General features: G+C 48.6%; 1 protein-coding gene across 7 annotated transcripts in view; it reads right to left on the reverse strand.

Moving 5' to 3' along the window:
* The window catches only part of caska (calcium/calmodulin-dependent serine protein kinase a), a 125,079-nt gene continuing 98,441 nt past the window's right edge, over nt 1-26,638 (reverse strand). For 2 of the 7 annotated variants that reach the window (XM_083921785.1, XM_083921783.1), the window contains 14 exons: nt 25,058-25,246; nt 24,888-24,966; nt 24,407-24,492; nt 23,232-23,300; nt 20,719-20,787; nt 19,000-19,035; nt 16,746-16,787; nt 14,801-14,997; nt 13,529-13,644; nt 5,205-5,285; nt 4,814-4,894; nt 4,422-4,624; nt 4,253-4,336; nt 1-2,258 (listed from right to left, as the gene is read on the reverse strand). In XM_083921785.1, the coding sequence (XP_083777911.1) occupies nt 2,082-2,258; nt 4,253-4,336; nt 4,422-4,624; nt 4,814-4,894; nt 5,205-5,285; nt 13,529-13,644; nt 14,801-14,997; nt 16,746-16,787; nt 19,000-19,035; nt 20,719-20,787; nt 23,232-23,300; nt 24,407-24,492; nt 24,888-24,966; nt 25,058-25,246 (1,509 nt within the window). In that variant the 3' untranslated portion in view covers nt 1-2,081. The remainder of the gene's footprint in view (nt 2,259-4,252; nt 4,337-4,421; nt 4,625-4,813; nt 4,895-5,204; nt 5,286-13,528; nt 13,645-14,800; nt 14,998-16,745; nt 16,788-18,999; nt 19,036-20,718; nt 20,788-23,231; nt 23,301-24,406; nt 24,493-24,887; nt 24,967-25,057; nt 25,247-26,638) is intronic. The other 5 variants (XM_083921787.1, XM_083921784.1, XM_083921789.1 and 2 more) reach the window with 3 other exon arrangements.

Here is a 26,638-nt window from a genome sequence, read left to right on the forward strand (position 1 = left end):
ATTTACACGAGGGGCAGTTCGTCATATTCATACACACGTTACTCAGACGCACCCGCCGCAGACGCCTCACCGCTGCAGCGCAGAAATGTGCACTTCCTCTGCAGACACTTTCAAAATAAAAGTCACTTCTGTCCGTCGTGGGTCTTTGAACTGGACTGAGACGTTAATACTCGTGGACGTCACATTTCTGAAATGAGGAATGAGGTGAGAACCGTCCTTTTGTCGCGTTTGACGAATCAAAAAAGACTTTTATTGGATTTCTTTGTTTGTTACAAACACATCTCACCACACGGTCGATTCCTTGTTTTAACTTTTATAAATCGGCGGTTTAGAAATGTCACCCGAGATGCAAAGGATGTGCATAGGTGTGAAGTGGACGTCCGGCTCCGTCGCCGTGTGTGTTGTTTTCTTCTCGTGCTTCCTGGAGTTCAGCTTCTGGAACAGCTGGAATGTGTTTGTTTTTACATGTTTATATTTATATTGTCTTCTTTTGTGTGTCGGGGGTTTTACAGAGGGACACCGAACACTGACTGACTGACTGACGGCATGAAAGCTTGCAAACGTCCACATGCATTCGTTCAAATCTCTAAGAACATTCATGGATTCATTTAGAAGAGACAGTACCTGGAGGGCGCCGGGGGCTCGCCGCAGGAGGACGAGAGGATGTGACGCGGCGCTACGTTGTGTTCAGACCGGACGCCGTTCGTGCACTTTGAGACGTTTGAGCGTTTGAAGATTCTCCCGACGTCCTCGAATCAGAAACGTAGAAAACAAGTTCTTGTATCCGTCTGTGGACGCGGCGCTACGACGGCAGCTCCTCGGACCGGGCGAACAAGGAGCAAAGTTAGCGAACCGCTATTGGACGTCTACGTTTCGATGGAGCCGCTGAAATGTTAGCATAAAAGTTAGCATCCGATCCAATTCCACCCAGAAAAAACACATTTTAAAAGTTCTTTGCTCGTCGTCTTGCGGACCGACCCGACTAAGTATGAATTCAGACTTTTTACAGATCTTGTTATGACTAAATCGGCTTTTTTATCAGTTTATTGTAATTAAATCAACGCAAAATCAGTTTACGTAGGGCTCCGCTGCCGGCTAGCACAGCGCAGATCGATCCGAACTTCTGTTCTTGCGCACGGATCCGGCAAAGTATGAATTCAGACTTTTTACAAATCATGTTATGGTTAAATTGGCTTTTTAAAATCAGTTTATTGCAATTAAATCAACGCAAAATCAGTTTACGTAGGGCTCCGCTGTGGCGGCGGTTAGCTCAGTGCCGGTCGATACAAACTTCTGTTCTCGCGGACGGATCCGACAAATATGAATTATGACTTTTTATCCGTTTATTGCAACTAAATCACGGTAAAATTTGAACCTCTGCGCTGGAGGAAGGAGTCACTGAGACGTAGCGTAACTTCCCGGAGACGACACAACGCCATTTTGGTTTCCCAATGTATCTGTGACTCGTACACGGGTACGAAGCAGCAGTCGTGGTTATTTCAGACAAAGAAACGTCGCAAATCTTCGCCTCGCAGCCGGACTGAACACAACATCACAGCTCAGAAAAGAGCAAGAGGAGTAAACGAGGAGGGCCGGTGACCTGATCTACAGCCCAGGAGTGTTTGTGTGCTTTTACTTTGACAGGAAACCCCGACCGCGTCTTCGTGCAGAGGGTTTAAAAAAACTACGACACCCAGCGGGACTACGACGGCGACGGGACGCGGTACTGTCTCTTTAAAACAAACGTCTACAAAAATGTCGCCTCCTAGCTAGCACAGACACGACAATATTCACTTTTGTTTTTATACAACACTAGGACGAGGTCGTCCGTCAGGGCGAGAGTCTGAGAGTCGGCAGCCCGCCGCCGCCGCTGCTCGTCTGTGCGGCGCTCAGGAGGACTCCGGTTGAATGCTGTGGCTTCTTTCACAGAACGCTGAGGAGGGTGTCGATCAAGTTCAGTGTAGAGAGATCGTTTTAGTCTTAAAGAGTTTTTATTGATTCTGATTTCAAAGAGGGAATGACGGGAGTTTGGCCGAGGCGTTGCTGGGCGGAGGAGGAGAAGGTGGCGGTGACGGTGGCGGTCAGTAGACCCAGGACACGGGGACCCACTGGCTGGTGGTGCACACCAGATCGATGGCCTCCTCCAGGTGCATGATGGTCTCGTCGATCTCGTTGTTGATGATGGTCTGGTCGAAGTAGTGGGCGTAGGTCTTCTGCAGGATCTCCGACTCCTTCTGCAGCCGCTGCAGAGACTCGTCCTGCAGGAGGAGGAGGAGAGGGAGTCAGACACCGATGGAGAGAGAGAGAGAGAGAGAGAGAGAGAGAGAGAGAGAGAGAGAGAGAGAGAGAGAGAGAGAGAGAGAGAGAGAGAGAGAGAGAGAGAGAGAGAGAGAGAGAGAGAGACAGAGAGAGAGAGAGAGAGAGAGAGACAGAGAGAGATTCAGAACGTGGTGATTGTTTGGTTCAGGACTGTGGTCAGACGGGGAAATATCATGAAACTGATTTCACGATGATTATCAGAGGAAATATCACAGTTTCATAAATAACACAGAGTTTCTTTGAAGGTAAATCAGAGCTGTCAGCTTCATTCTCTGTAAAGTATTCAGGATGAGCACGTCCTCATAGAACTGGAGCTACATCCAGGTCACTTCTCCACGTCCCCGTCTGACTGAGACAGGAAACAGGAAACAGGAAGTCGCTGTGAACTCTCCTTTATTCGTAAATAATACGACTTTTTTGTAACAACCTCCCGAAGTTTGTTCTCAAAATATCACAGTTTATTTCGTCCCGATCTCCCGACCTTTCCTCTCAAAGTCTTTGTCTCACATCTCTTCAGTGTCTTCAAAGTGGTTAAAGAATATTTCAGTCTGTATTTTTAATACTGTTTTTGACCCAGCAGATACGGACAGTGAACAGGAAGACTTCCTTCTTAGACTATAACCACTAAAAGACTTTTTTGTCTCAATCTTCTGACTCTTCTCTCGATATATTTCTACTTTTTAAAAAATATTACGACTTTTTCTCTGTGTCCCCAACAGACAGGAAACAGGAAGACGCTGTGAACTCCTCCAGCCCAGTTTAAACTGGTTTGGTCCTCCAGTCCAGTTTAAACTGGTTTGGTCCTCCAGCCCAGTTTAAACTGGTTTGGTCCTCCAGCCCAGTTTAAACTGGTTTAGTCCTCCAGCCCAGTTTAAACTGGTTTGGTCCTCCAGCCCAGTTTAAACTGGTTTGGTCCTCCAGCCCAGTCTAAACTGGTTTGGTCCTCCAGCCCAGTTTAAACTGGTTTGGTCCTCCAGCCCAGTTTAAACTGGTTTGGTCCTCCAGTCCAGTTTAAACTGGTTCGGTCCTCCAGCCCAGTTTAAACTGGTTTGGTCCTCCAGTCCAGTTTAAACTGGTTTGGTCCTCTAGTCCAGTCTAAACTGGTTTGGTCCTCCAGCCCAGTTTAAACTGGTTTGGTCCTCCAGCACCAGTTTAAACTGGTTTGGTCCTCCAGTCCAGTTTAAACTGGTTTGGTCCTCCAGCCCAGTTTAAACTGGTTTGGTCCTCCAGCCCAGTTTAAACTGGTTTGGTCCTCCAGCCCAGTTTAAACTGGTTTGGTCCTCCAGTCCAGTTTAAACTGGTTCCGCTGAGACAGTGGCGCGGAGATGTGATAGAGGACAGCAGTCAGCATGAGCCACTACGGCCATGATTTACTTTTTCACTTTAGCTTCTTCTCAAAGGGCCAGAAAACGTTCCCTGAGGGGCCGGGTCCACGCGCATCCTGTGGTTTCACCAGAGCTGCTCTGCCGGTTAAACCGTAGAGTCAAGATCCAGACCGTAGACGGATCCACACCGTCGTTAGTGTTCATCAGACGATAAAAAGGTTTGTGATGAACGTCTGGTGAGGTAGGGGTGCACGGGATAAACACTGTGTGTGTGCAGCTTCACTCAGGAAGAAACGTACACAAAGGAGCATATGGAGAGGAACACACACACACACACACACAATAACACTTTTACTCACTGGCAGCGTCCGACACCACCTGGGCATCTGAGAGGAGCCAGAGAAACAAAGGCATGCAGCGTGCAGAAGTAAACGAGTGCAGAAACAGAGAGAGGATGAAAGAGAGGCTCTGAACATTAAAACAAAACCACCAACGAAAAACAAACGGCGCTGCAGAGTGACGAGTGTGCCAACCAGCCCCGCTCTCCCCTATCACCACCCCACTCTAACATGCCGCATCGTGTGAGTGTGTGTTGGGTGTGTTCCCACCTCGTTGATTCCCGGCGTGACAGTCGGCGCGGCGATGAAGACGACGTACGGGGCGAACTCCGCTGTCCGCAGGACCTTCAGGGCCTGATGGAGAACAGGTGTTAGACGTCAGAATGTCCTCACGTGCTGGCGTTCACACACACACACACACGTACATACACACACACACCTGAGGTTCAACGTCCAGTATAGCTATGTGTCCCTGCTGGTGGATCTTGCGGATGGTCTCCAGCCGCGTCCCGTACATGGCGTCCTCGTGGCTGCCGTACTCCAGGTACTCGTTGTTGCTGATGTCCTGCATCATCTGGTCGTGGGAGACGAAGTAGTAGTTCTTCCCGTTCTCCTCGTCCTTCTTTGGAGGTCTGGTTGTGTCTGTTGGGAAACGGGTCGGTGAGCGGTGAGCGCGGTCGTCCTTTTCAGATGATGTCAAATAAACAAAGCACACAGAATCCAGCTGCGTGCCCACGCCACGAATGGATTCACACAAACTTTAGGTACAACTGTTCTGGACAAATACGCATTTGCATTCGCAGGAAGTGTTTGAGGACTCGTGTGTCTTACGTGGGATGGGGTAGGCGAATCTGTCGGGGTGCTTGGTGATGAGCGTGTTCTTGATGTGTCTCCTGCCGACTCCATGGGCCCCTGACAAAGACACACACACACACACACACACACACACACACAGTCGGTCAGTGAGGTCGCTCAGGAGGGCAGGCGACGCCGTTTCTCTGCGCTTCACACACACACATACACACGCACACACACACACACACACACACACACACACACACACACACACACACACACACACACACACACACACACACACACACACACACACACACACACACACACACACACACACACACACACACACACACACACACACACACACACACACACACACACACACACACACACACACACACACACACACACACACACAGCTTACCTAACAAGACGAGCGTTTTCCTCTTGAAGGCGGGAAGCTTCACGACCTCTTCGTACGTGACGAGATCTAGTTGGTCGAACACTGAGCGTGAGAGAGAGAGAGAGAGTGAGAGAGTGAGAGGACGCGGAGAGAGTGTGTGCTGGGGCAGACGGCCGACGGAGGGGAACTGACGAGTGTTTAAACATTACGTGGGGAAGAGAAGAGGAAGTTACGAAATCTCCGTGGCAACAAGTCTAACGACGATCGGTGACGTGATGGTTTTAAAAGAACAGAAAATCACGCAGAGGGAAAAAGGCTTCGTGACAAAGACATCACGTGTCTCTGCGTTCTAGCGTACGGGTCTTTTCTGGAATAAGTATTATTTTAAATTATTACCGTATTCTCTTTACTATAAGTTGCACCTAAAAACCTTCAAATGTCTCAAAAGCCGACAGTGCTCCTTATAACCCGGTGCTCCTTATATATGGACCAATATTGAGCCACAACAGGTCTCCAACTACGGTGAGCAGCCGCCGACTCTATTTTCCCCCGTAGAAGAAGTAACGCGCGGTGCATGTTGAGATATACGACTGCGTGAAGCGTGCCGTTTCATTTCCATGTGTGTGTTTGTGTAAAGACCCAAAATGGCTCCTGTTAAGAGACACGCTTACGACGCAGAGTTTACACTCAAGGCCATTAGTCACGCAGCAGAACACGGGAATAGAGCAGCAGCCAGAGAGTTGAACATGAACCAATCAATGGTGCCGAAGTGGAGGAAGCAACAAGACGACCTCCCCTGACTGTTGTGTTGACGTTCCCTTTAGAGCAGCTCCATCTAATGGATGCAGAACGTGACCCCAGCCTCCACTGGAGCGTCTGTTCTATGCTCCTTATAATGTGGTGCGCCTTATAGTGCGGAAAATACGGTAAATCATAAAAGTGAAAAACAAGACAAAGAAATGATAAAATATGTGTTAAACTAACACAAGAACCTACGTTTATCTCTCCTATAAGTCAGAATTATTCTCGAGCGAGGGACTTTAACTCTTGACGGCAGCAGAAACTTTTGGATTTGAACAAAAGTTTTGGATTTTTGCAAACAAAATAAAATATTGTTGTGTTGTCGGATGAATGAATCAGAAGAAAACCGGCTGAATCGATGTGATAATCACTTCATTTATTCATAAAGTGACGATGAAAGTGAATATTTGCTGCTTTTATGAAAGTAAATAAATATTTTTGGGAGTTTCTGACTGTTAATGTTCCAGTTTGGGCTCATTAATTATGTTTATTTACTTATAATCAGCATTTTTCGCTCTTTTCTGACAGTTTAAGGATCAAACTCATCAAGACTCTCGAGAACAATTTGCTGCAAATCACAATAATTTTTATTCTCAGTTAATCTGATAATTATCGCATCGTTTGTTGTTTTTATAAAATGTCAGAAAAACACATGTGGCACATTTAAAGCTCTTCTTTTATTAAAGGATGAGTGAAAATATCCGGTTTACTGTCAAAGACATAAAAACACAAGTGAATTTGGTCATAAATAAAGTTATTATGTCGTTATTTTAGCTCTCTATCCAGGGACAGGGGTTGCACACCTGCGTGAACGGCATCTTTAAATACATTTAATATGAAACATGGATTTCTTGTGCTCAGTAAACTTCTAATCTCATCTTCAGCCTCTGATCCTGGATCAGGTCTCGGGGGCAGCAGCTCCAGCAGGGGACCCCAAACTTCCCTTTCCCGGGCCACATTAACCAGCTCTAACTGGGGGATCCTGAGGCGTTCCCAGGCCAGTGTGGAGATCTAATCTCTCCATCTGGTCCTGGGTCTTCCCCGAGGCCTCCTCCCAGCTGGACGTGCCTGGAACACCTCCCTAGGGAGGCGCCCAGGGTTCATCCTTACCAGATGGAATCTAAACTTTCTATTTTAATTCTGCTTTACTGATTAAGATCCTTATTAAAATCCGGTTTAGTGTCAAAGACACAAAAACACAAGTGAATTTGATTCTAAATAAAGTTATTATGTCGTTATTTTAGCTCAAACCTGCGTGTGTGCAATCTTTTTATATGTATTTAATATGAAACAATGAACAGACTTTGGGTTTTAATTCTGCTTTACTGATTTAGATCCTTATTAACGACGTGAGTTAAGTTCAGTTCATGCAACTCTTTCCTTTTTACTTCCTTAAAACTTCACACAGCTGTGCACAGAATGTTGTTTCATCCACTAACACGTCACATTATAGTCTGGGCCTTCATCCTAACGTGCAGTGTCTTTGTCTTGGCTTCAGGTTTCACTTGGTTTTCTTTTTATAGTTATTCTCTGAGCCTCGTCAGACGCAGGAGATTTTCCCCGTGTCAGCGAATACTTCTGTAACTGTTGTGCGTGACGAATAAAGACCCGTGTATCTGAACTTAAAGGACAGAACGGCAGCTAAAGCTTCTTCTGTGTGTTTGAAACACACTCAGGTTCATGCTGTGTGGTTTGTACGGTGTATGTTCCTCTGCGTGACCGAACCCAGAGCAGAGTGTCACATGTTCGAGCTGTTCGCTGTACAATGTGTCCTCGGCCTCTGTAACACGAGCCCCCGTGCAGCCGCCACCTCAGGGCGCTGACGAAGCAAAAATACCATACCCACGAGTCACCGGGTTCTCTGGTGCAACAGGAGGCTGCAGAGCGACAGCAGAGGTTTGTTTTAGGGGAAGAGAGTCTGAATCCATACGTTAGAGACTCTTTACATCCCTGCTGATGAGCATCCAAGCTAACACCACAGCACACACACAGTATCTGACACACACAGACTAGTGATACTACTACTGCGGATATGAACACGTAGATGCAGCAGCCGGGCTCATGAGACGCTCCGCTACTGCCGCCATCTTGAGAGAGGAGGAACGTGTTGGCTTTGATATGACAAGAGGTCGATGCTAATCCTTCTATTAAGCTAACATTACAGGAAGTGACTGTCCTGATGCTAAGGGAGCTAACGCTAGCTTATGTAGGGTTTGTCAGTGGACGTTATTTAAGAGTCGACCTCAGTGCCTGCAGTTCCTCCTACGGCCACTTGAGGCCTTCTCCAAGTGAGTCAATCCCCATAGACCTCCATGTTAAAGTGAGTCAATCCCCATAGACCTCCATGTTAAAGTGAATCCCCATAGACCTCCATGTTAAAGTGAGTCAATCCCCATAGACCTCCATGTTAAAGAGTCAATCCCCATAGACCTCCATGTTAAAGTGAGTCAATCCCCATAGACCTCCATGTTAAAGAGTCAGTACCCATAGACCTCCATGTTAAAGAGTCAGTACCCATAGACCTCCATGTTAAAGAGTCAATCCCCATAGACCTCCATGTTAAAGAGTGAGTCCCCATAGACCTCCATGTTAAAGAGTCAATCCCCATAGACCTCCATGTTAAAGTGAGTCAATCCCCATAGACCTCCATGTTAAAGAGTCAATCCCCATAGACCTCCATGTTAAAGAGTCAATCCCCATAGACCTCCATGTTAAAATGAGTCAATCCCCATAGACCTCCATGTTAAAGAGTCAATCCCCATAGACCTCCATGTTAAAGAGTCAGTCCCCATAGACCTCCATGTTAAAGAGTCAGTTCCCATAGACCTCCATGTTAAAGTGAGTCAATCCCCATATACCTCCATGTTAAAGAGTCAGTCCCCATAGACCTCCATGTTAAAGAGTCAATCCCCATAGACCTCCATGTTAAAGAGTCAGTCCCCATAGACCTCCATGTTAAAGAGTCAATCCCCATAGACCTCCATGTTAAAGAGTCAGTCCCCATAGACCTCCATGTTAAAGTGAGTCAATCCCCATAGACCTCCATGTTAAAGAGTCAGTCCCCATAGACCTCCTTGTTAAAGAGTCAATCCCCATAGACCTCCATGTTAAAGTGAGTCAATCCCCATAGACCTCCATGTTAAAGAGTCAATCCCCATAGACCTCCATGTTAAAGTGAGTCAATCCCCATAGACCTCCATGTTAAAGAGTCAATCCCCATAGACATCCATGTTAAAGTGAGTCAATCCCCATAGACCTCCATGTTAGAGTGAGTTCCCATAGACCTCCATGTTAAAGTGAGTCCCCATAGACCTCCATGTTAAAGTGAGTTCCCATAGACCTCCATGTTAAAGAGTCAGTCCCCATAGACCTCCATGTTAAAGAGAGTCAATCCCCATAGACCTCCATGTTAAAGTGAGTCCCCATAGACCTCCATGTTAAAGAGTCAATCCCCATAGACCTCCATGTTAAAGTGAGTCCCATAGACCTCCATGTTAAAGTGAGTCAATCCCCATAGACCTCCATGTTAAAGAGTCAATCCCCATAGACCTCCATGTTAAAATAAACGTGTTTACAACAATAATAAACACGTTTGTTATTGTTGTAAACACGTTTACAGCTGAAATAAACACGTTTACAGCTGAAATAAACACGTTTACAGCTGAAATAAACACGTTTACAGCTGAAATAAACACGTTTACAGCTGAAATAAACACATTTACAGCTGAAATAAACACGTTTACAGCTGAAATAAACACATTTACAGCTGCTACAAACACACTTTAGGTCTCTGGAGCTCATTTCCCTGTTGATAACGTCACTGGGGCTGAATTTTAACATTAGATTACTGTTATTTTGGTATGAAAACCTGCATTTTTTAAATCCACTAAGTATCCTGTATCATAAATACGTTTCTGACATTTGTGACATTTTTTTTAACAGTGGACAGACCTCTCGTCTCCATGGAAACGCGTATATTAGGAGACACTGCTCTCCTGTCCAAGATGGCGGCCGCGTTGACGTAGCAGCAGCGACGGGCGCAGCATCTACGTGTGTATATCTACGCTACGCTACATGGTTTCAGCTTTGTCCGGGGCTTCTGTTGTTTTCTGAACCAACAGAAACAAAAGTGAAACGCTCGGCAGTGACAGCGGATCGAATCTACAGGGTTCATCACATAAACAGAGAGAAGAAGAAGAAGAGAGAGAGAGATGGTTGCTGTCACTGGTTGTTACTTACATGCAGAGAGGCCGTTCAGTAGGAGAAAGCGAGAGCGATGAGGGGGGGGGGGGGGGGGGGTCATAACATGGTTCGGTTACAACAGCAGAAATACAAAATGTTACACACACAACAGCAAGAAACAACCGCTGTGCACAGAAACACGATAACTGTCGCTGCGACTGAAGAAGGAATCACACCGACGACACGTCACAGTGTGTGTAATGTAGAGTGGGAATCACACCGACGACACGTCACAGTGGGTGTAATGTAGAGTGGGAATCACATGCACCAGCTGATCGGGCGGGGCCGGAGGTTTAGACGTGGAGGTTTCAGACTACAACAGATGTTCCTGCACAGTTTACATGCTCCATGCACTGCTACATGAAGCTACATGGAGCTACATGAAGCTACATGGAGCTACATGAAGCTACGTGAAGCTATGTGAAGCTACATGAAGCTACGTGAAGCTACATGAAGCTATATGAAGCTACATGGAGCTACATGGAGCTACATGAAGCTACGTGAAGCTATGTGAAGCTACATGCTAACTCCAGGGGAAACTGTAATCTTGGGTGCAGATGTGGTTTATTTCTCCCCAGTTTCGGATCAGATTAACTTTGGCTGTTTAGCCTCAAAGCAGTTTGAGTCCAAAGCAACTGGACTTGGTTATTTGTCAGGAAGACGTTTCACCTCTCATCCAAGAGGCTTCATCAGTTCATGTACGCATCTGACCAGGACCAGGACCAGGACCAGGACCAGGACCAGGCTGGGACTGGACCAGGACCAGGACCAGGACCAGGACCAGGCTGGGACTGGTCCAACTAACTGGTGTGAGATCCAGGTATTTAACCTCTCACAGGCCGATGATGTCACTGGAACCCTTTGTGCTCCAAGTCGTTGGAGTCAAGGTCGGCTTTTGTGAACAGTTGTTCTTTGAGGTTAGATTGTTGATTGTTGTTCAGACTCAATAGAGCACTAACCAAGTCCAAACCAACTTCCCACCAACGACTGTCACTCTAATGACGGTCGTTGGCACTTGGAGCACAAAGGGTTCCAGTGACATCATCGACCTGTGAGAGGTTAAATACCTGGATCTCACACCAGTTAGTTGGACCAGTCCCAGCCTGGCCCTGGTCCTGGTCCTGCTCCAGTCCCAGCCTGGCCCTGGTCCTGGTCCTGGTCCAGTCCCAGCCTGGTCCTGGTCCTGGTCCTGGTCCTGGTCAGGTGTGTACATGAACTGATGAAGCCTCTTGGATCAGAGGTGAAACGTCTTCCTGACAAAGAACCAAGTCCAGTTGCTTTGGACTGAAGCTGCTTTGAGGAGAACGACGACCTGGACACATGAGAACATTCACAGGTTTTTTGACTGTTTAGGTTTTTTGTCACTTTTTATGGGTGTTTTTATTTCACTGTAAACAGTTTAATCTGTTTACAGTCTCTCTGTTGAATGGCGCTGAAGCTGAAAGGTTGACGCCTGCGCAGTGCTAGCTAACCCTTAAAGGGAAACTCCAGCGTAAAATCATCCCATGGTCTTTTTTCAGCACTTACACTCATCAAATAAACCATGGAGACAGTTATTTATGTGTAACAACTTTTAACGGAGAAATCCAGGAGAGTGGCTAACAGCCGGTCGTGGCTAACAGTGATTAGCTCGGGGCAGCATGGTGAAGGCTTTCAAAGGTCTTTTTTAACCACTAATGCTGCTGAAAATAACAGCAAACCTCTGCAGCAGCATGAGAAGAGTCCCTACACACACAACAAAGCACCAATGGGCTCCTTCCACTGTAATGGACTTTACTATGAGAGGAGCTGGTACAGGGGCCAGTAGGTAAGTCTTTAAAACACTCTTTAATAAACTCTGGCTTCACTAACTACGCTGATGCTGCTTTGTTGTGTGTGTAGGGACTCTTCTCATGCTGCTGCAGAGGTTTACTGTTATTTTCAGCAGCATTAGTGGTTAAAAAAGACCTTTAAATGCCTTCACCGTGCCCAAAATAATGTGGAATCTTCAGTTTAAATATGAATGAATAAATGCAGGTGGTTTGGATCCCATGCACTCGTGCTCTTATGACGACATAACTTTCATGTTTTGAGTCACATGCTATAGAATATTAAGGTAATGCTTTTTAAATGGACATGCTTATCACACACACACACACACACGCGCACGCACGATTGACTGCTGACACCAGACTTACGCTAAAAGTTCACCCTGGACTCAAATAACTCTGGTTTCAGGAGCAGCAGCTGAGGTTACGTGTGGATGAAAGGACGAACCGTGAAACAGAGAAACACGCTTTCAGAAAGACCGGCGTTCGTACGGACGGCCCCTGAAACTCATGCTGGACATACGAGTGGCTGCTGCTCTTCTCTGTGTGTTAAAGTGAGTCAGTCCCCGTCCACACCAACGCGGGTGGAACACGGTTTCAAAAAGACCCGCGTTGCTGTGGACGCCCTTAAGTGATCATAACCCACTTCATTACTCCTCATGTGCCTCTTTCATGGCCCGTCTCAGATCCGCTGCTCTTGATATTAAAATCTGGGCCTGGCGGTGATTACACACCGACAATTAAAAGGTGATTCCTCCCAAAGCAGATCAGCACATTAGAAAACAAAACAACACAACGACACAACATTAAAGAGTCTCAACGGACCAATGAAGAGTGAAGGCTCCAGCCGCAGGTTATTGCACCTCCACAACAAATACTTGGCGTCAAAACTAACAGCACAAACAAACCTCCCCCCCCCCCCCCCACACACACACACTCTGCCTCCTGTGTTAACAGTCACGGCTCAGCTCGCAAACACACGTGAGGAGTCCCCCCCCCCCGACACCTCCGCCTGCTCACACAGCCACACACATGGCAGTGATATAATCTACAGTGTGTGCTGCATCTGTGTGCTGCATCTGTGTGCAGACGCCGCTAAACATAAACTGTACTGGACGCCGCGTGTTCACAGGGGAGACAAATGGCGAGACACTTTGCTGCACGTTGTTTGTAAAACGATGCCTCTGCTGTCCGTTTGAACCCGCTGCACCGCATTTCCCTAAAGCGGCCCTGTGCTCGTGTGAGATTTCTGCTGAGCCGGCAGCTTTTCCGCTCCTTCCTGGACGTCGCTCTGCTACTTGAGATGAACGCTGCAAGATCCAGTTACAAACACCTACAGACACCCGGACAGATGGACGGACACACATGCTCTCAAGCACACACACACACACACACACAGGTCTAAACATGATGTAAAGTGCATGCACTGAGATTGCAGCAGGATGTTTGATGTGCACATGCATGTGAGGACCGTTGAGTGAGTTCACGGTGTACCTGCGTTGTGCTTTGCCAAATACTTGTCTTTGTACTGCTTCTTCTTCTTGCCAAACCAGGTGCAGCTGGCCTGCTGCTCCTGCTTGGTCTTCTCCATGGCGATGCACGCCACTCGCCTACACCGCAAACACACAGACGAGCGTCAGATCCAAGGCTCATTCCACTCACTTCACATACAAATGTAGAAACATTAAAAGGTTGCTTTGCCCGTTTTATTCCAGATCTGTGTCATGGAAAAGTGGGAACTGTGTTCAGATCAAGCCCCGCCCACAGCGACTTCCCGTTTGAGCCAATCAGGAAGCTCCGTCAGCGTCAGTTCTCTGAGTGTCCACTAGGGGCAGGTTTCCTAACAGAGCAGTTTCTCATTGAGCCCCATGTTAAACAGGCCGTTTACACAGCATCATTAAACCTGTTTAAGGACAAAAGAACATTCTAGTCTGTGTGTTTAGCTCAGGTCTCCATGACAACACTGAGGGGGAGGGGCTAGTTTTTATTTTATTGGAGGTTAAAGTTTATGAATAATTAGGGGCGTGGCCTCTTGAGTGACAGCTAGCCTCTGGCCCTCACTTCTCCTCGGAGGTAAACGTCAGCCAGATGGACGTACGCCCCTCCCCCCAACATCACATACATGCCCTTTTTTGGTCAAAGGAAATGAGGCGGAGTCAAAGTCTGACAAGATGGAGACTCCCGTAGGCGAGGACGATTGATCAAGTTGAGAGAACAGAGCTGGACGGAGACGCTACGTCTGATTTTTATACAGTCTGTGGTTCAGATGAACGGTGCAAGCCTTGTCTCCGTAGCAGAGGAACGGAGCGTCTTGATATCAGGCGATTCATGACATCACGCTACTGCACAGACTCCAAAATTACAACATGGCGGCGCCCGTATGGGATATTTTAGCTTCACTTTAATACAGTGGGAGCAGCGTCGTCCATCGTTACGTACAGTCTATGATGTGAATACAATGCCGGCATTGCCACGACACAGAGCTGCATTAAAATCAGCAAATTACTCTTCAATTTAAAGTCACGTAACCGTCAATGCCGACATACTTTTATGCCTCCTTTGTGTCGGCGTAGACGTTAAGCAACACATCCACCAGAGGGCATCTCAACAACAAACGAGGCAACAATGGACGTGCGTGTCAAACCGAGATCTGTCCTGAAACGGTGCGAAAGTTCTTGAGAACGTGGATCGTTTGGTGGTTGTTGGGATGCTTTTGTCTTTAGGTCTTTCTCTGTGTGTGTGTGTGTGTGTGTGTTTCGTTCTCACCACTCCTGCAGCTCTGGGGACGGGATGAGGCCCGCCGTGCCGTTTTTGGTGTTCTCCAGCTTGCCCTGCCACCAGTTGTGGTCGTCCTTGGAGATAATCTGGATGATGTCTCCCACCTGGAAGCGGATGCCGGCCTCCTTGCAGGGGATGAGCTCGTCTTTGGAGGGGTCGTACTCAAACTGAGCCCTCACGTAGATCTGCGGAAAGAAGTGCGGATGTTAGAAGCGTGAGCTAACAGAGGAACGGGTTGGGGGGGTGAGGGGATGTGGACTGAATGAAGTGAGGGATGTGAGTGTTGGGAGAGGAACAGAGAGGGTGAAAGGACCTGACAGACAGGAAGATAAGAGGGGCTAGAACTGAAGTAATGAGCAGTGGACTCTTGGGGGTGTGGGGTGTTAGCATGGGAGGGTGTTTCCGGTTGCTAGGTTGGAAACTGGTTTCCTAGAAAGTGTTTTTTTCCCCAGTGGGATAAACCCAGACACTGCTGGGCCGTTAATGAGCCTCTCAACACACTGGTAATTACGGCACAAGCATCATTATTCTGCTTTATTCCACTTTTAACCCCACAGATGTTTGCTGCTGATTTACAGTCTCCACTGTGGGGAAGTGATTGCAGTGGCGGTTCTAGCCGGTCCCCCTAACTGTGGCAGATCATTAGATCCTGGGCGGCATGACCATCTTTAAAAGGCCGTGGCTGCTCCGTTATCAGTACCGATCATGACATGCTAGCTCGTTAAGAAGAAGGCTAAATAACGCTCTGAAGTTAGGCCAAATTTTGAGCCCGGGAAAAACGGTTCTGTCAATTTTCAAAGGGGTTCGTTGACCTCTGACCTTCAGATGTGTGAATGTAAACAGGTTCTCTGGGTCCAGATGAATGTAAACGGGTTCTCTGGGTCCAGATGTGTGAATGTAAACAGGTTCTCTGGGTCCAGATGAATGTAAACAGGTTCTCTGGGTCCAGATGAATGTAAACGGGTTCTCTGGGTCCAGATGTGTGAATGTAAACAGGTTCTCTGGGTCCAGATGAATGTAAACAGGTTCTCTGGGTCCAGATGAATGTAAACGGGTTCTCTGGGTCCAGATGTGTGAATGTAAACAGGTTCTCTGGGTCCAGATGAATGTAAACAGGTTCTCTGGGTCCAGATGAATGTAAACAGGTTCTCTGGGTCCAGATGAAGGTAAACAGGATCTCTGGGTCCAGATGGATGTAAACGGGTTCTCTGGGTCCAGATGAAGGTAAACAGGTTCTCTGGGTCCAGATGAATGTAAACAGTTTCTCTGGGTCCAGATGAATGTAAACGGGTTCTCTGGGTCCAGATGTGTGGATGTAAACGGGTTCTCTGGGTCCAGATGAATGTAAACGGGTTCTCTGGGTCCAGATGAATGTAAACGGGTTCTCTGGGTCCAGATGAATGTAAACAGTTTCTCTGGGTCCAGATGGATGTAAACGGGTTCTCTGGGTCCAGATGAATGTAAACAGGTTCTCTGGGTCCAGATGTGTGAATGTAAACGGGTTCTCTGGGTCCAGATGTGTGAATGTAAACAGGTTCTCTTAGTGTTTCTCCTGCAGGACCTGTTCTAATATGGACTGTTGTGATATTTGTGCAGACCCGGGTCCATTAACGGCGTCGAAGGTCATAAACTGGGTCTGACTGTAAAGAAGAGACTCCGTCACCGCGTGGACGTTACTGTAGAGTTCCTCAATTCGGTATTTTGACCATTTTTATCGATTCTCGAGTGTTGAAAAACGCTTCAATTTAGCACCAAACCTGTGTGAACCAATGCTATCAACTCAAAAACTGCTGCAACAACTTATGAGACATAATACAGAATGAGAAACCGTAATCCGTGACCATCAAGACCCCCGTCTCGTCCAGTCTAGAACTGCCACTGAGTGTGTGAGCTCTGGGGTGAGGGGGAGGGGATGGGAGAGGCCGTCTCTTACCTTCACAGACATTTTGTCCTTGATTGCAGGTCTGGAGACAATCTAGGATTTGAAAGCATCACACACACACATCATGCAGCAACACGGCTTCACAGAGTCTGAACAGCAGAATGGTGGAGGTGGGGGGGGGGGTGATGGGGCGAGGTATGACTCCTCTTTAGGAGCGACAGAAAGTAGTGCAACACTTTTTAAATATTTACTCCCGTTATAAACCATGAGTCAACGGTAGTGCCAGGGGTTGTGGTGTGAGGTGGTCTGTGTGTGCTGGACTCTGCTGCCCTCTGCTGGACGACCACAGCATCCTCTCTTCAGAGGAGGAGTATCTGTGTATCTGTGACGACAGCGCCACCTACTGAGGTGGAGGACCACAAACAGATACCGTAGCACAGCCGACATATATAACCCTACGCACAGGAGGCTTCCTGGTGACATGAGAAGCGGGAGCGAGGGCTCGTTCATCGCTGCGGGCGGCTGTGATTCGAGTTTTCTTATATTAAGTGTGTATTATTATTATACAGGACACACACACACACACACACACACACACACACACACACACACACACACACACACACACACACACACACACACACACACACACACACACACACACACACACACACACACACACACACACACACACACACACACACACGATCTATATACATGCATTAATAGAGAGATGTCAGAGCGAGGCAGCTGCCAATGGGGGTTTGGTGCCTTGCTCAACAGCACCACAGCAGTGCCCAGGAGATGAACTGGCACCTCTCCAGCCACCAGTCCACGCTCCATTCATGGTCCACACAGGGACTCGAACCGGCGACCCTACAGTTCCTAGCAAAGTCACCTATGGACTGAGCTGCTGTGTATCTGCTGCCAGAGTGATCCTTGTGTTTTGCCAATTTTCTAAATGTCTGGTTGAGATCCGTCAGTTTTATTTATACAACACACACACATCTAACAGAAGTGTGTGTGTTGTATAAATAAAACTGACGGATCAGGGAGGGTTTGACACATGGAGCATTATTTACTGAGCAGATTCTGCTGTTTATAAGGATTAAAGTACAATTCATGTGTAAAACGTCCTTAAAGGGTGAGTGAGTGTAATAAACCTTTAAAGCCAAATATAAGCAGGCAGAGAGTGTTTGCGTTTACACGTGTCGGCTCTGCTGTGGTATTTATCTGTGGTCATCCACGTCAGTAGGTGGCGCTGTGGGGAAAACCAGGGGCTCCAAACTGCGTAATAATACAGCATCACAGAGGGTTGTGTTGTGGGTAATGACATACAAACGTAAAGACGCTGTGGTGGGATGAGGAGACAGTAGTGGAGGGTTATTAGAGGTAAGGGGTCCTTGGATCAGTGCTTGGGGGGGGGTCTCTAGACTCTGCAGGGTTCAACGATGCCTGTGCCGTTATCACCACACACACGGTCAGAAGTGCTACACAGCAGTGGTCACACGCCTCAGTGGGTAGAGGTTTTCGTGGGCTGCCTAGACCTGACCCGGGAAACGAGTCTGGATGGATCTGGGGCCGTAACATAGAGCGCCCTCACACTGTGCCTCCGTCCCGTGCCCCGTGCTTTAGGGTCCTTGTCCCCCCTCCAGGCCCGTTTGTACTCACACTACCTGGGCCTCGGAGAATGCTTCTTGCTGCCTATACGTCATCACGCCGTAACACGTCACACGCATTGATGACGTCATGGCGATGCGTCGCTCGTACATGTGCAAACACGCTTTACAAAAGCCAATCTCTCGCAAGTGTGCCACTCCTAGACGTGGTACGGTTGCACTCACACTGGTCAAAGGAACCAGACTTTAGCTGTGAAACGTGTTTGGGCGCGGTACGGAGGCACAGTGTGAGTGCGCCCTTAGTTTCTGTGAGTAATAGGGGTGGACTGTAGATGCATATACATCATTATCTATTGTTGTCACTTTAACCTTTTTCTTAGTATTCAACCAAATCAGTGTCTGTGGTCACTTGGGGAAGACGGGGCTTTTTCATGTTGGAATAAAAACGTGCAGCCACAGCTGTACTGGATCGGTTCGAGACCCCTGCTCTGGACCAAACCACTTTCGGCTGAATGATTCCAAATTATACGGACGACGTTTGTGAAGCAGGAAAGAAGGAAACACACTTCTGTGTAAAGGGGGAGGGATGCATCAGGAGCTGGTGAGGACAGGTGAGTGTGTTAGTGAGTGTGTGTGTGTGTGTGTGTGTGTGTGTGTGTGTGTGTGTGTGTGAGTGAGTGACTCACCTGTCGACCTTTGGGCTGAATGGTGGACGGCAGGTCCTGTGGGAGGAAACACGGTTAACAAAAATGAATATACCAAAGTGAAACACACACACACAGACGTCCTGCAGAGAGAGTGAAGCGTGCACGGTCAAGTCTGCACGTCTGCACGTAAACAAGAGATCGGAGCAAAGGTAAAGTCCACACCAACAACAGTGACTGTGATGAGAACTGTAAATATATGGTTTAAAAATAGGTGGAGTGGATGGAGGTACGACAACAAACGGATATCATTGGGATCACTCTTTACACTTTATTTATATTAAATATAATAATAAATACAGTGTAATAAAGGCTTCTTAGGTAATAACCACCTCTTTCTTTCTCTCCTGTGTGGTTTAAAACTGTTTTAAATTCTTATTAATAATAATAATATTAAATAAAAACTAAATCTCTTCAGAAACATCCTCTGCCTCTTTAATGGGAGCTAAATGATGCATTCAGGGACCGCAGGAACACAAACTCCAGTCATGGGCGTCACCACAGTTCTGGTTGTTGGTGTGGACGGACCTTTGATTCTGCTGCGGAGCGACCAAGCAAACACAGAGCAAGTGAAGCAGCACCAACACCAACACCAGCACCTGCACCAGCACTGGCACTACAGCGCCTGCACCAGCACCGGCACCGGCACAAGCACCGGCACCAGCACCAACACCAGCACCAGCACCAGCACCAGCACCAACACCAGCACCAACACCAGCAGCAGCACCGTGCGTCTGGAGCCGTGATGCAGAAACAGAAGCAACTGCAGAACCTCAGTGAGTTCAGCGCGGTGCTCGGCTGCAGCCCGGAGTGCGTCGCCTGTGCCGCTGTGACCTCAGGAGGCCCAGGGTGTGACCTCAGAGGGCCCAGGGTGTGACCTCAGGAAGCCCAGTCTGTGACCTCAGGAGGCCGGGGGTGTGACCTCAGGAAGCCCAGGGTGTGACCTCAGGAAGCCCAGTCTGTGACCTCAGGAGGCCCAGGGTGTGACCTCAGGTAGCCCAGGCTGTGACCTCAGGAAGCCCAGGGTGTGACCTCAGGAAGCCCAGGCTGTGACCTCAGGAAGCCCAGGGTGTGACCTCAGGAAGCCCAGGGTGTGACCTCATGAGGCCCAGGCTGTGACCTCAGGAAGCCCAGGCTGTGACCTCAGGAAGCCCAGGGTGTGACCTCAGGAGGTCCAGGGTGTGACCTCAGGAGGCCCAGGGTGTGGCGTCAGCGGTGAGGCGCAGCACGCAGCACACAGCACGCAGCACCAGCACGCAGCACCAGCACGCAGCACGCAGCACCAGCACGCAGCACCAGCACCAGCACCAGCACGCAGCACCAGCACCAGCACCAGCACGCAGCACAAGCACGCAGCACGCAGCACCAGCACGCAGCACCAGCACGCAGCACCAGCACCAGCACGCAGCACGCAGCACGCAGCACGCAGCACGCAGCACGCAGCACGCATGATGAGGCACACCAATTTGCTAACTGAGATATCGGACACATCGGGGGACTTGAACGTCACGGACCGACCGTCTACGGCTAATTCTGCTCGGACAGCTCAACAACAAACAAACAGACACAATCCAGAAGCTCTTTAATCAAAGTGCTTAAGTAAGTGTTTGGGCACGGGGACGGGGGTCTGGGAGGGGGGGGGGGGGGGTCTCTGGGCACCGGGACGGGGGTCTGGGAGGGGGGGGGGGGCGGGATCCTTACCAAGATAGAACTGTTAACGCTGGAGTGGCCATTGGCAGGAGACTGCCTGGAGGTGGTGGGGGACTCTTTCTGAAATAAGACACACAGGTCAGCATCGACACACACACACACACACACACACACACACACGCACACGCACGCACATACACACACACACACACACACACACACATACACACACACACACACAATGACGTAAAGTGTAATGCGACGTCAACAGGACGTGAGGCCTCAGCCGTCCTCCTGCCTGCAGCTCCTCATCACCACAGGGGGGCGACACACTAACATGAGACGCTCATGTGAGAGAGCATGAGGTCATCACTAACGGCTGAACGTGTGTGTGTGTGTGTGTGTGTGTGTGTGTGTGTGTGTGTGTGCAGGAGGACCAAAAGAGCTGAAAATAGAGTTTGATTAATGTTAAAAGGGACGAGCTCTTCTTCTTCTTCTGCTGCAGACAGATTTTTCTTCTTCTACTCTTCTCCTCTTAAAACCTCTTCACAAAGTTTTACTGAGGAACGGGGGGGGGGGGGGGGGTGTTAAAGCTGCAGTCGGCAGATCCACGTCACTTCCCCAAATTTACAATGTTTACAACCCTCACGCCCCTCCCCCTCTACCACCGAGCTCCCTCCCATCAGGCTTGTGCTCGTCAGTGCGTGTGCACCGGGTTCCTGTGGACGCGGCCGTCTCTTCAGCATCGATCAGCAGGACGGAGCACACAGAGGTCGGCCGGTTTACGATGGGATTAAAAGCAGCTAGCTTCTACAGTAGCTACCCTGTGGATACGTTACGCCTTTACTCACTTCACCTTACTCGAGGGGGAAGGGGGGGGGTCTGTGGCGTAGGGCGAACTGTGATCGACAGTCGGCTTTCCCACAACCCTGCGCTGAGTGGACCACACGAACCAGGCAACAACAGGCTCCAGGTGCACGTAGAGGCGCCGGCTGATTTATGTTGTTCTATTGGAGCAGAGTGTGCCTTTAAGGTGCAGTCACACATGCACAAGGTAAATATTCGCCTCCTGTTCACTTCCATTCTGCGCGAGCGAAGGTGCGAATGAAAGCCCATTCCCATCCTACGGTAAGTGCGGATACGGACCCTTTCATCCGGTCCCGGTCGCCTCTGAGTTTACGAATCCAGGAGTCGAGACGGCAGTATAGAGTCAGTCCAACCGTTTGTGAAAAACGACGAAGAAGAGAGAAGTAACTGGACATTTAAAAAGCAAACCATCAAAAGTAGTGGCAGCGACCCAGGGCGCACGAACCCCGTGTACATTCCTAGCGTGATGGAATATTTCCATCTGACAAAATCTGCAGCAAACACTCCCTCCCCCAAACCGTTGGGTAGTATCTTTTATGTCCGTCGCGGGGAACAGAAGCATATAAAACACTTTAACTACAATAACGTTTAGGAATATATTTATATGTTTCTATTTTTTTATTCTATTCTTATTTTGGTTCATTTATTTCTGTTGTTGGTGAAACGCCGAAGGACCAAAGGACCAAAGGAAGGTTTATAAAGTGATAATTCCAGATTCTTTAAATGGTCAAACGCTGCAGTTTGTCTTCTTCTTTCTCCGCCTTCAGCTAAAAAGAAACAATCGCTGTGGTTTTGTGTGACTTTCCAAAATAAAAGCGGTCGCTGAGTTTCAGCCTAAAGAAAGAAAACCCACAATAACCTTTTTTTAATCCCTTTTAAAATAATCTAATTACAGACGCGGCTCAGCGCGGCCGAACCTCCCTTCTGTCCTGAAAGGCCTCTTTAACTGTAGCTGCTGCAGAGTCGGGACAGGAGCTCCTTTCTGGGTTTTACAACATTGTTTCTGCATTTCAGGTCTTTTGGTCGGCCGTGTTTGTCCGTGTGTTCGAGGCCGGAGGTGTCACAGTTGGTGTGAATCACAGTCTTTAAACAGGGGCTGGACAAAATAACAGAGACACCCAAACAGCAGCAAATACAGCTCCTCAGGCTCTGTAAGAGGACGTTATTATTATTAAAGGGAAAGAACAACTCTTTTGTTTTGATCTAAATAATGTGATGAATGTGACGGACGAGGATTTGAACCCTTGTGTTTTGATGTTTTCTCTTAAATGTTTGTTTTTGAGCCGAGAAAATGTGCAAATAATGAAAGTTTGACATGAATAGAGCAACATGGGACCCTTTTTTAAGTGTTTAATTTGATTTCTCTCTACTAAAGTGTTTGTTATTGTTCACAGTTTGTTCTTCCTTTGTCCTACTCTCAGGTGTTTCTGTTATTTTGTCCACGGCCGTAGCGTGTGCACGCGGGGCGGGATCACACAGACAGGAGCGGCTCAGTCCTGGACCGGAGGGTCGGAGGAGGGTCCGGTATCTTGGTTGTGAAATTGGTGTGCTGAATATTAGAACCAGCCCCAGCAAAACACAGCAACACACACACACACACACACACACACACGCACACACACGCACACGCTCAGTAACCAGACGAGCCGTTAGTACCCACATCACAACCAGCAGAAAAGAGGAAGAGGAGGAGTTACCTCACACGGGGAGCCCTGCGTCCGGTAACTTGGCACTATTTTGAAGGTGATGCTGCCTCGCATCTCCCTCTGTGGACACACACACACACACACACACACACACTGATTAACACTGAACCATGTGACACAATTACGCCCCCGTCTAGACCGCAAGTGGGATTTTGACTCGCACGTCAGATACGCTGTCGTTTTAATCTCTGCAGCGTCGCAATCGAACTGACGTAAACGCGACCTGAAGGTTAAAAATCACTGGGCTTCTTTACTTCTTCTTTACTACAGTGCTGCAATTTACCCTCCACCCATTCATCTTCCACCGCTTGTCCCTGTCGGGGTCACGCGGGGGGGCTGGAGCCGATCCCAGCTGACCTCAGGCGTGAGGCGGGGTCCACCCTGGACAGGACGTGCTGCGATTTACTTCATATTTTAGGGTTATTTTATCATTTTAAAGCGTTGATAGATTGTTTTCCACCCCCACGTCCATCATTCACGCTTCCTGATGAAAGCTACTGTAAGATATTTTGTATCTGGTGAGAAGTGATGCGGTGTAATGTCTACTGATCTGTCTGGGGCTTTTATTGTGAAAGGTAAACGGGTTTTTGAAGCCTCCATGAGTTGAAAGCGAGAAAACCAATCCAAACGCTGGTGGTGTCTCTGTTCATGACATCGTGCGATCAGCTTTTACTTCATAATGAGTTCAAACACAACAACAAAAGTCATCTGTTGACCATAATTATTAAACGTGCACGTCATGTTCTTCTCTCGATCAAACAATAACAAGAGACGCAGCGACGTCTCGGTGACTCGCTGGTTTGAAACCGATAAAAACACTGAAAAAAGAGGTTTCACGTTAAAAATGTCCACGCAACTTTAAACAAATCAGGCGCATCTCAACGTTTCCAGAGCAGCCGTCGTGTTGATCCGGTGAGAAATCCGTGAGAAATGGCGCCCGGGAGTGAAAGTGTTCGTCCAATCAGGTGCAGCCGTCGCTCTGTTGGAGCCTGTTTGACGATCTGATACGGACGCGACCATCAAGAGTGAAATGCTGGCAAAAACGCTGCTGACGGAGGATGTGACGCTTGCGGTCTGGACGAGGGGTTAGTCATAAACACACACACACACACACACACACACACACACACACACACACACACACACACACACACACACACACTCACCAGCATCCTCTGCAGCTGCTCCACAGTCTGGTTGGCCACACTGATGCTGTTGATCTCCCTGATCTCGTCTCCGACGTGCAGCGTCCCTGAGAGGAGACGGAGAGAGACGGGAGTCATGAATCAGCCTCATTAGAGCTCATTAGAGATCTTTAGTCCAACACAACTGTGGGGGAGACCGATCCTTTAGGTTCCTTTACGTTGTGACATTGTGATAAGATTTGCTTTACTGTGTTCGATGTTTGGAGAGCGGTGTTGTTGTGAGGCTGGTCACACTGTGTCGGGGGGGGGGGGTGAACGTGTGAATGTGACCAGAAAGACGCTTTATAAGTTCATTTGAGTTGTCACCCTTATGTAGAACATTGTCACCAAACATCATTGTGGTTGTTTAAAGCACAACAACATCTAATTTAAAGGGTAACACTAATCTCTCTCTCTCTGTGTCGAGGCACAGGTGTAAATGTGAGCAGCGTTGGGAGCGTACCTTGTCTGTGGATCATCCCCCCGTGCATTATCCTGGCAACGATGCAGTGGTTAGACTCGTTCATCTTCAGCGTGATACCCTGCGTGAACGAACAGAGCAACAGGTGGATGATGCAGTGAGGAGGTCAGAGCTAATGTGTGTGTGTGCAGCCAATGTGTCCGAGTGCGTACCATCGGCTCCTCAGTGTTCTTCTGGAACTGGACCAGGCGGACCCTGGTGACGTTCTCCAGGTCCATGTCTCCGTTGGTGCTCTCCGGGGAGTCTCCGTTCAGGTAAGGCGAGGTGGGCGGAGGGGTCACCCTCAGAGCCTCGTCGCTGTAAACCTCGTGGGCGACCACGTCGTGGGCCTGCAGCAAGGCCTGGGGACACAGACGGGAGCGCAGTCAGAGAGGCTTTGGACCGCAGAAGGACACGGACAGACAGAGATGATGAACGCAGAGCGAGAGATCGGAAGATAAAGCGGCGCCCCGGTCAAATTCAAAGGGCAAAACCTTCAGTAGACACTTTCTCTGCTGTATGTGACGCAGGCGATGCACTGGGCTCTGGCAACCGCGGCCAACTTTAAATGTTCCTGCAGCCTTTAGAGAAATAGTTCAACACTCGTACTCGCTTTCTCTCCAGTCAGCTGAGAAGATCGTGACTATTCTCCGTCTCTGGGTGTTTTTTGAAATCGTGATCTGTTGGTTTGGGCTTATGTGAACACAACAATCGTGCTCGGGGACGGGACAAAAGAACCTCGACCAGGTCGCTGAAGGAAAGCTGGATCCCTTGTAGCGGTTTGTTTGCAGTGTGAATGTGACCAAACACACTCACGACTGTGGTTCACACTCACGCTCACACACAGTCAGTGTCCAGCTGTCATCAAGAAGAAGACCGGAGCTGTGCACGACGGGGCGCTCGCACACGTCGACAGTGGACGGTGGTTTACTGAAGACGAAAGTTTGACCTGACGACTGGACAGTTAGAGAAATGAGTCGTGGGCTGAAGGAAGGTGAATGACTCTAAATCAGCGTTAGCATTAAAACAACCGTTAGCCGGTAAACGTCACATACCTGGCGTGACGCTTTACCTTGATCATGTGCGGGGGCCTTAAGGAAACGCTTTACACACACAACTGCTTTGCATTTCATTGAGTTTGACTGTTATCGTGCAGGTTTTCTGGCATTGTTAGTGTTCTAGAAATCTGTTAAACTGCACTGAAACACAAACTCCTCTCGAGGCTCGTCTGCACTCACTTGAACCCGTTGGAATGCAGAACTCCACGGCGCCTCTCTTCCTCCCCTCCCTCCCTCCGTCCGTTTACGCTCTCGCAGCGCTACGAGGGAGCCGGGCCTCTGACCCGACACAGCACATCGCATCAGACTACGCCTTACTGACCTCCGTCCACACCTCCCCTCCTCCCATTACTCCTTATCATCGCGTTCTGATGCACTCTTTCTCTCCTGTTGTCCGTCTGATACGGAGCCGCTGATCAGACGCATCCATGTGATTAACAGCTCTGCAGTGACTCTCTCTTGACTGGATTAACCCTTCCTGCTCACATCCTCACACTGTTCACACACTTCTCCAGTGTTTTCAGAGGCACAGATGTAAGAAAACCTCCCTTGTACATCTGTATTTCTGTGGGTTAAGCTGACAAACAGCCACCGCTCTGACTGACGCCGTGAAAACAGAGCTCACACCAGCGTCTCTCTCCTTTGAGCTCTCTCTGAGATAAAGGGATTCGTCGTCGAGTGTGCGCTGAGACGCCT

Source organism: Echiichthys vipera (genome assembly GCF_963691815.1).
Source record: "Echiichthys vipera genome assembly, chromosome: 10".
Classification (NCBI taxonomy): Eukaryota; Metazoa; Chordata; class Actinopteri; order Perciformes; family Trachinidae; genus Echiichthys; species Echiichthys vipera.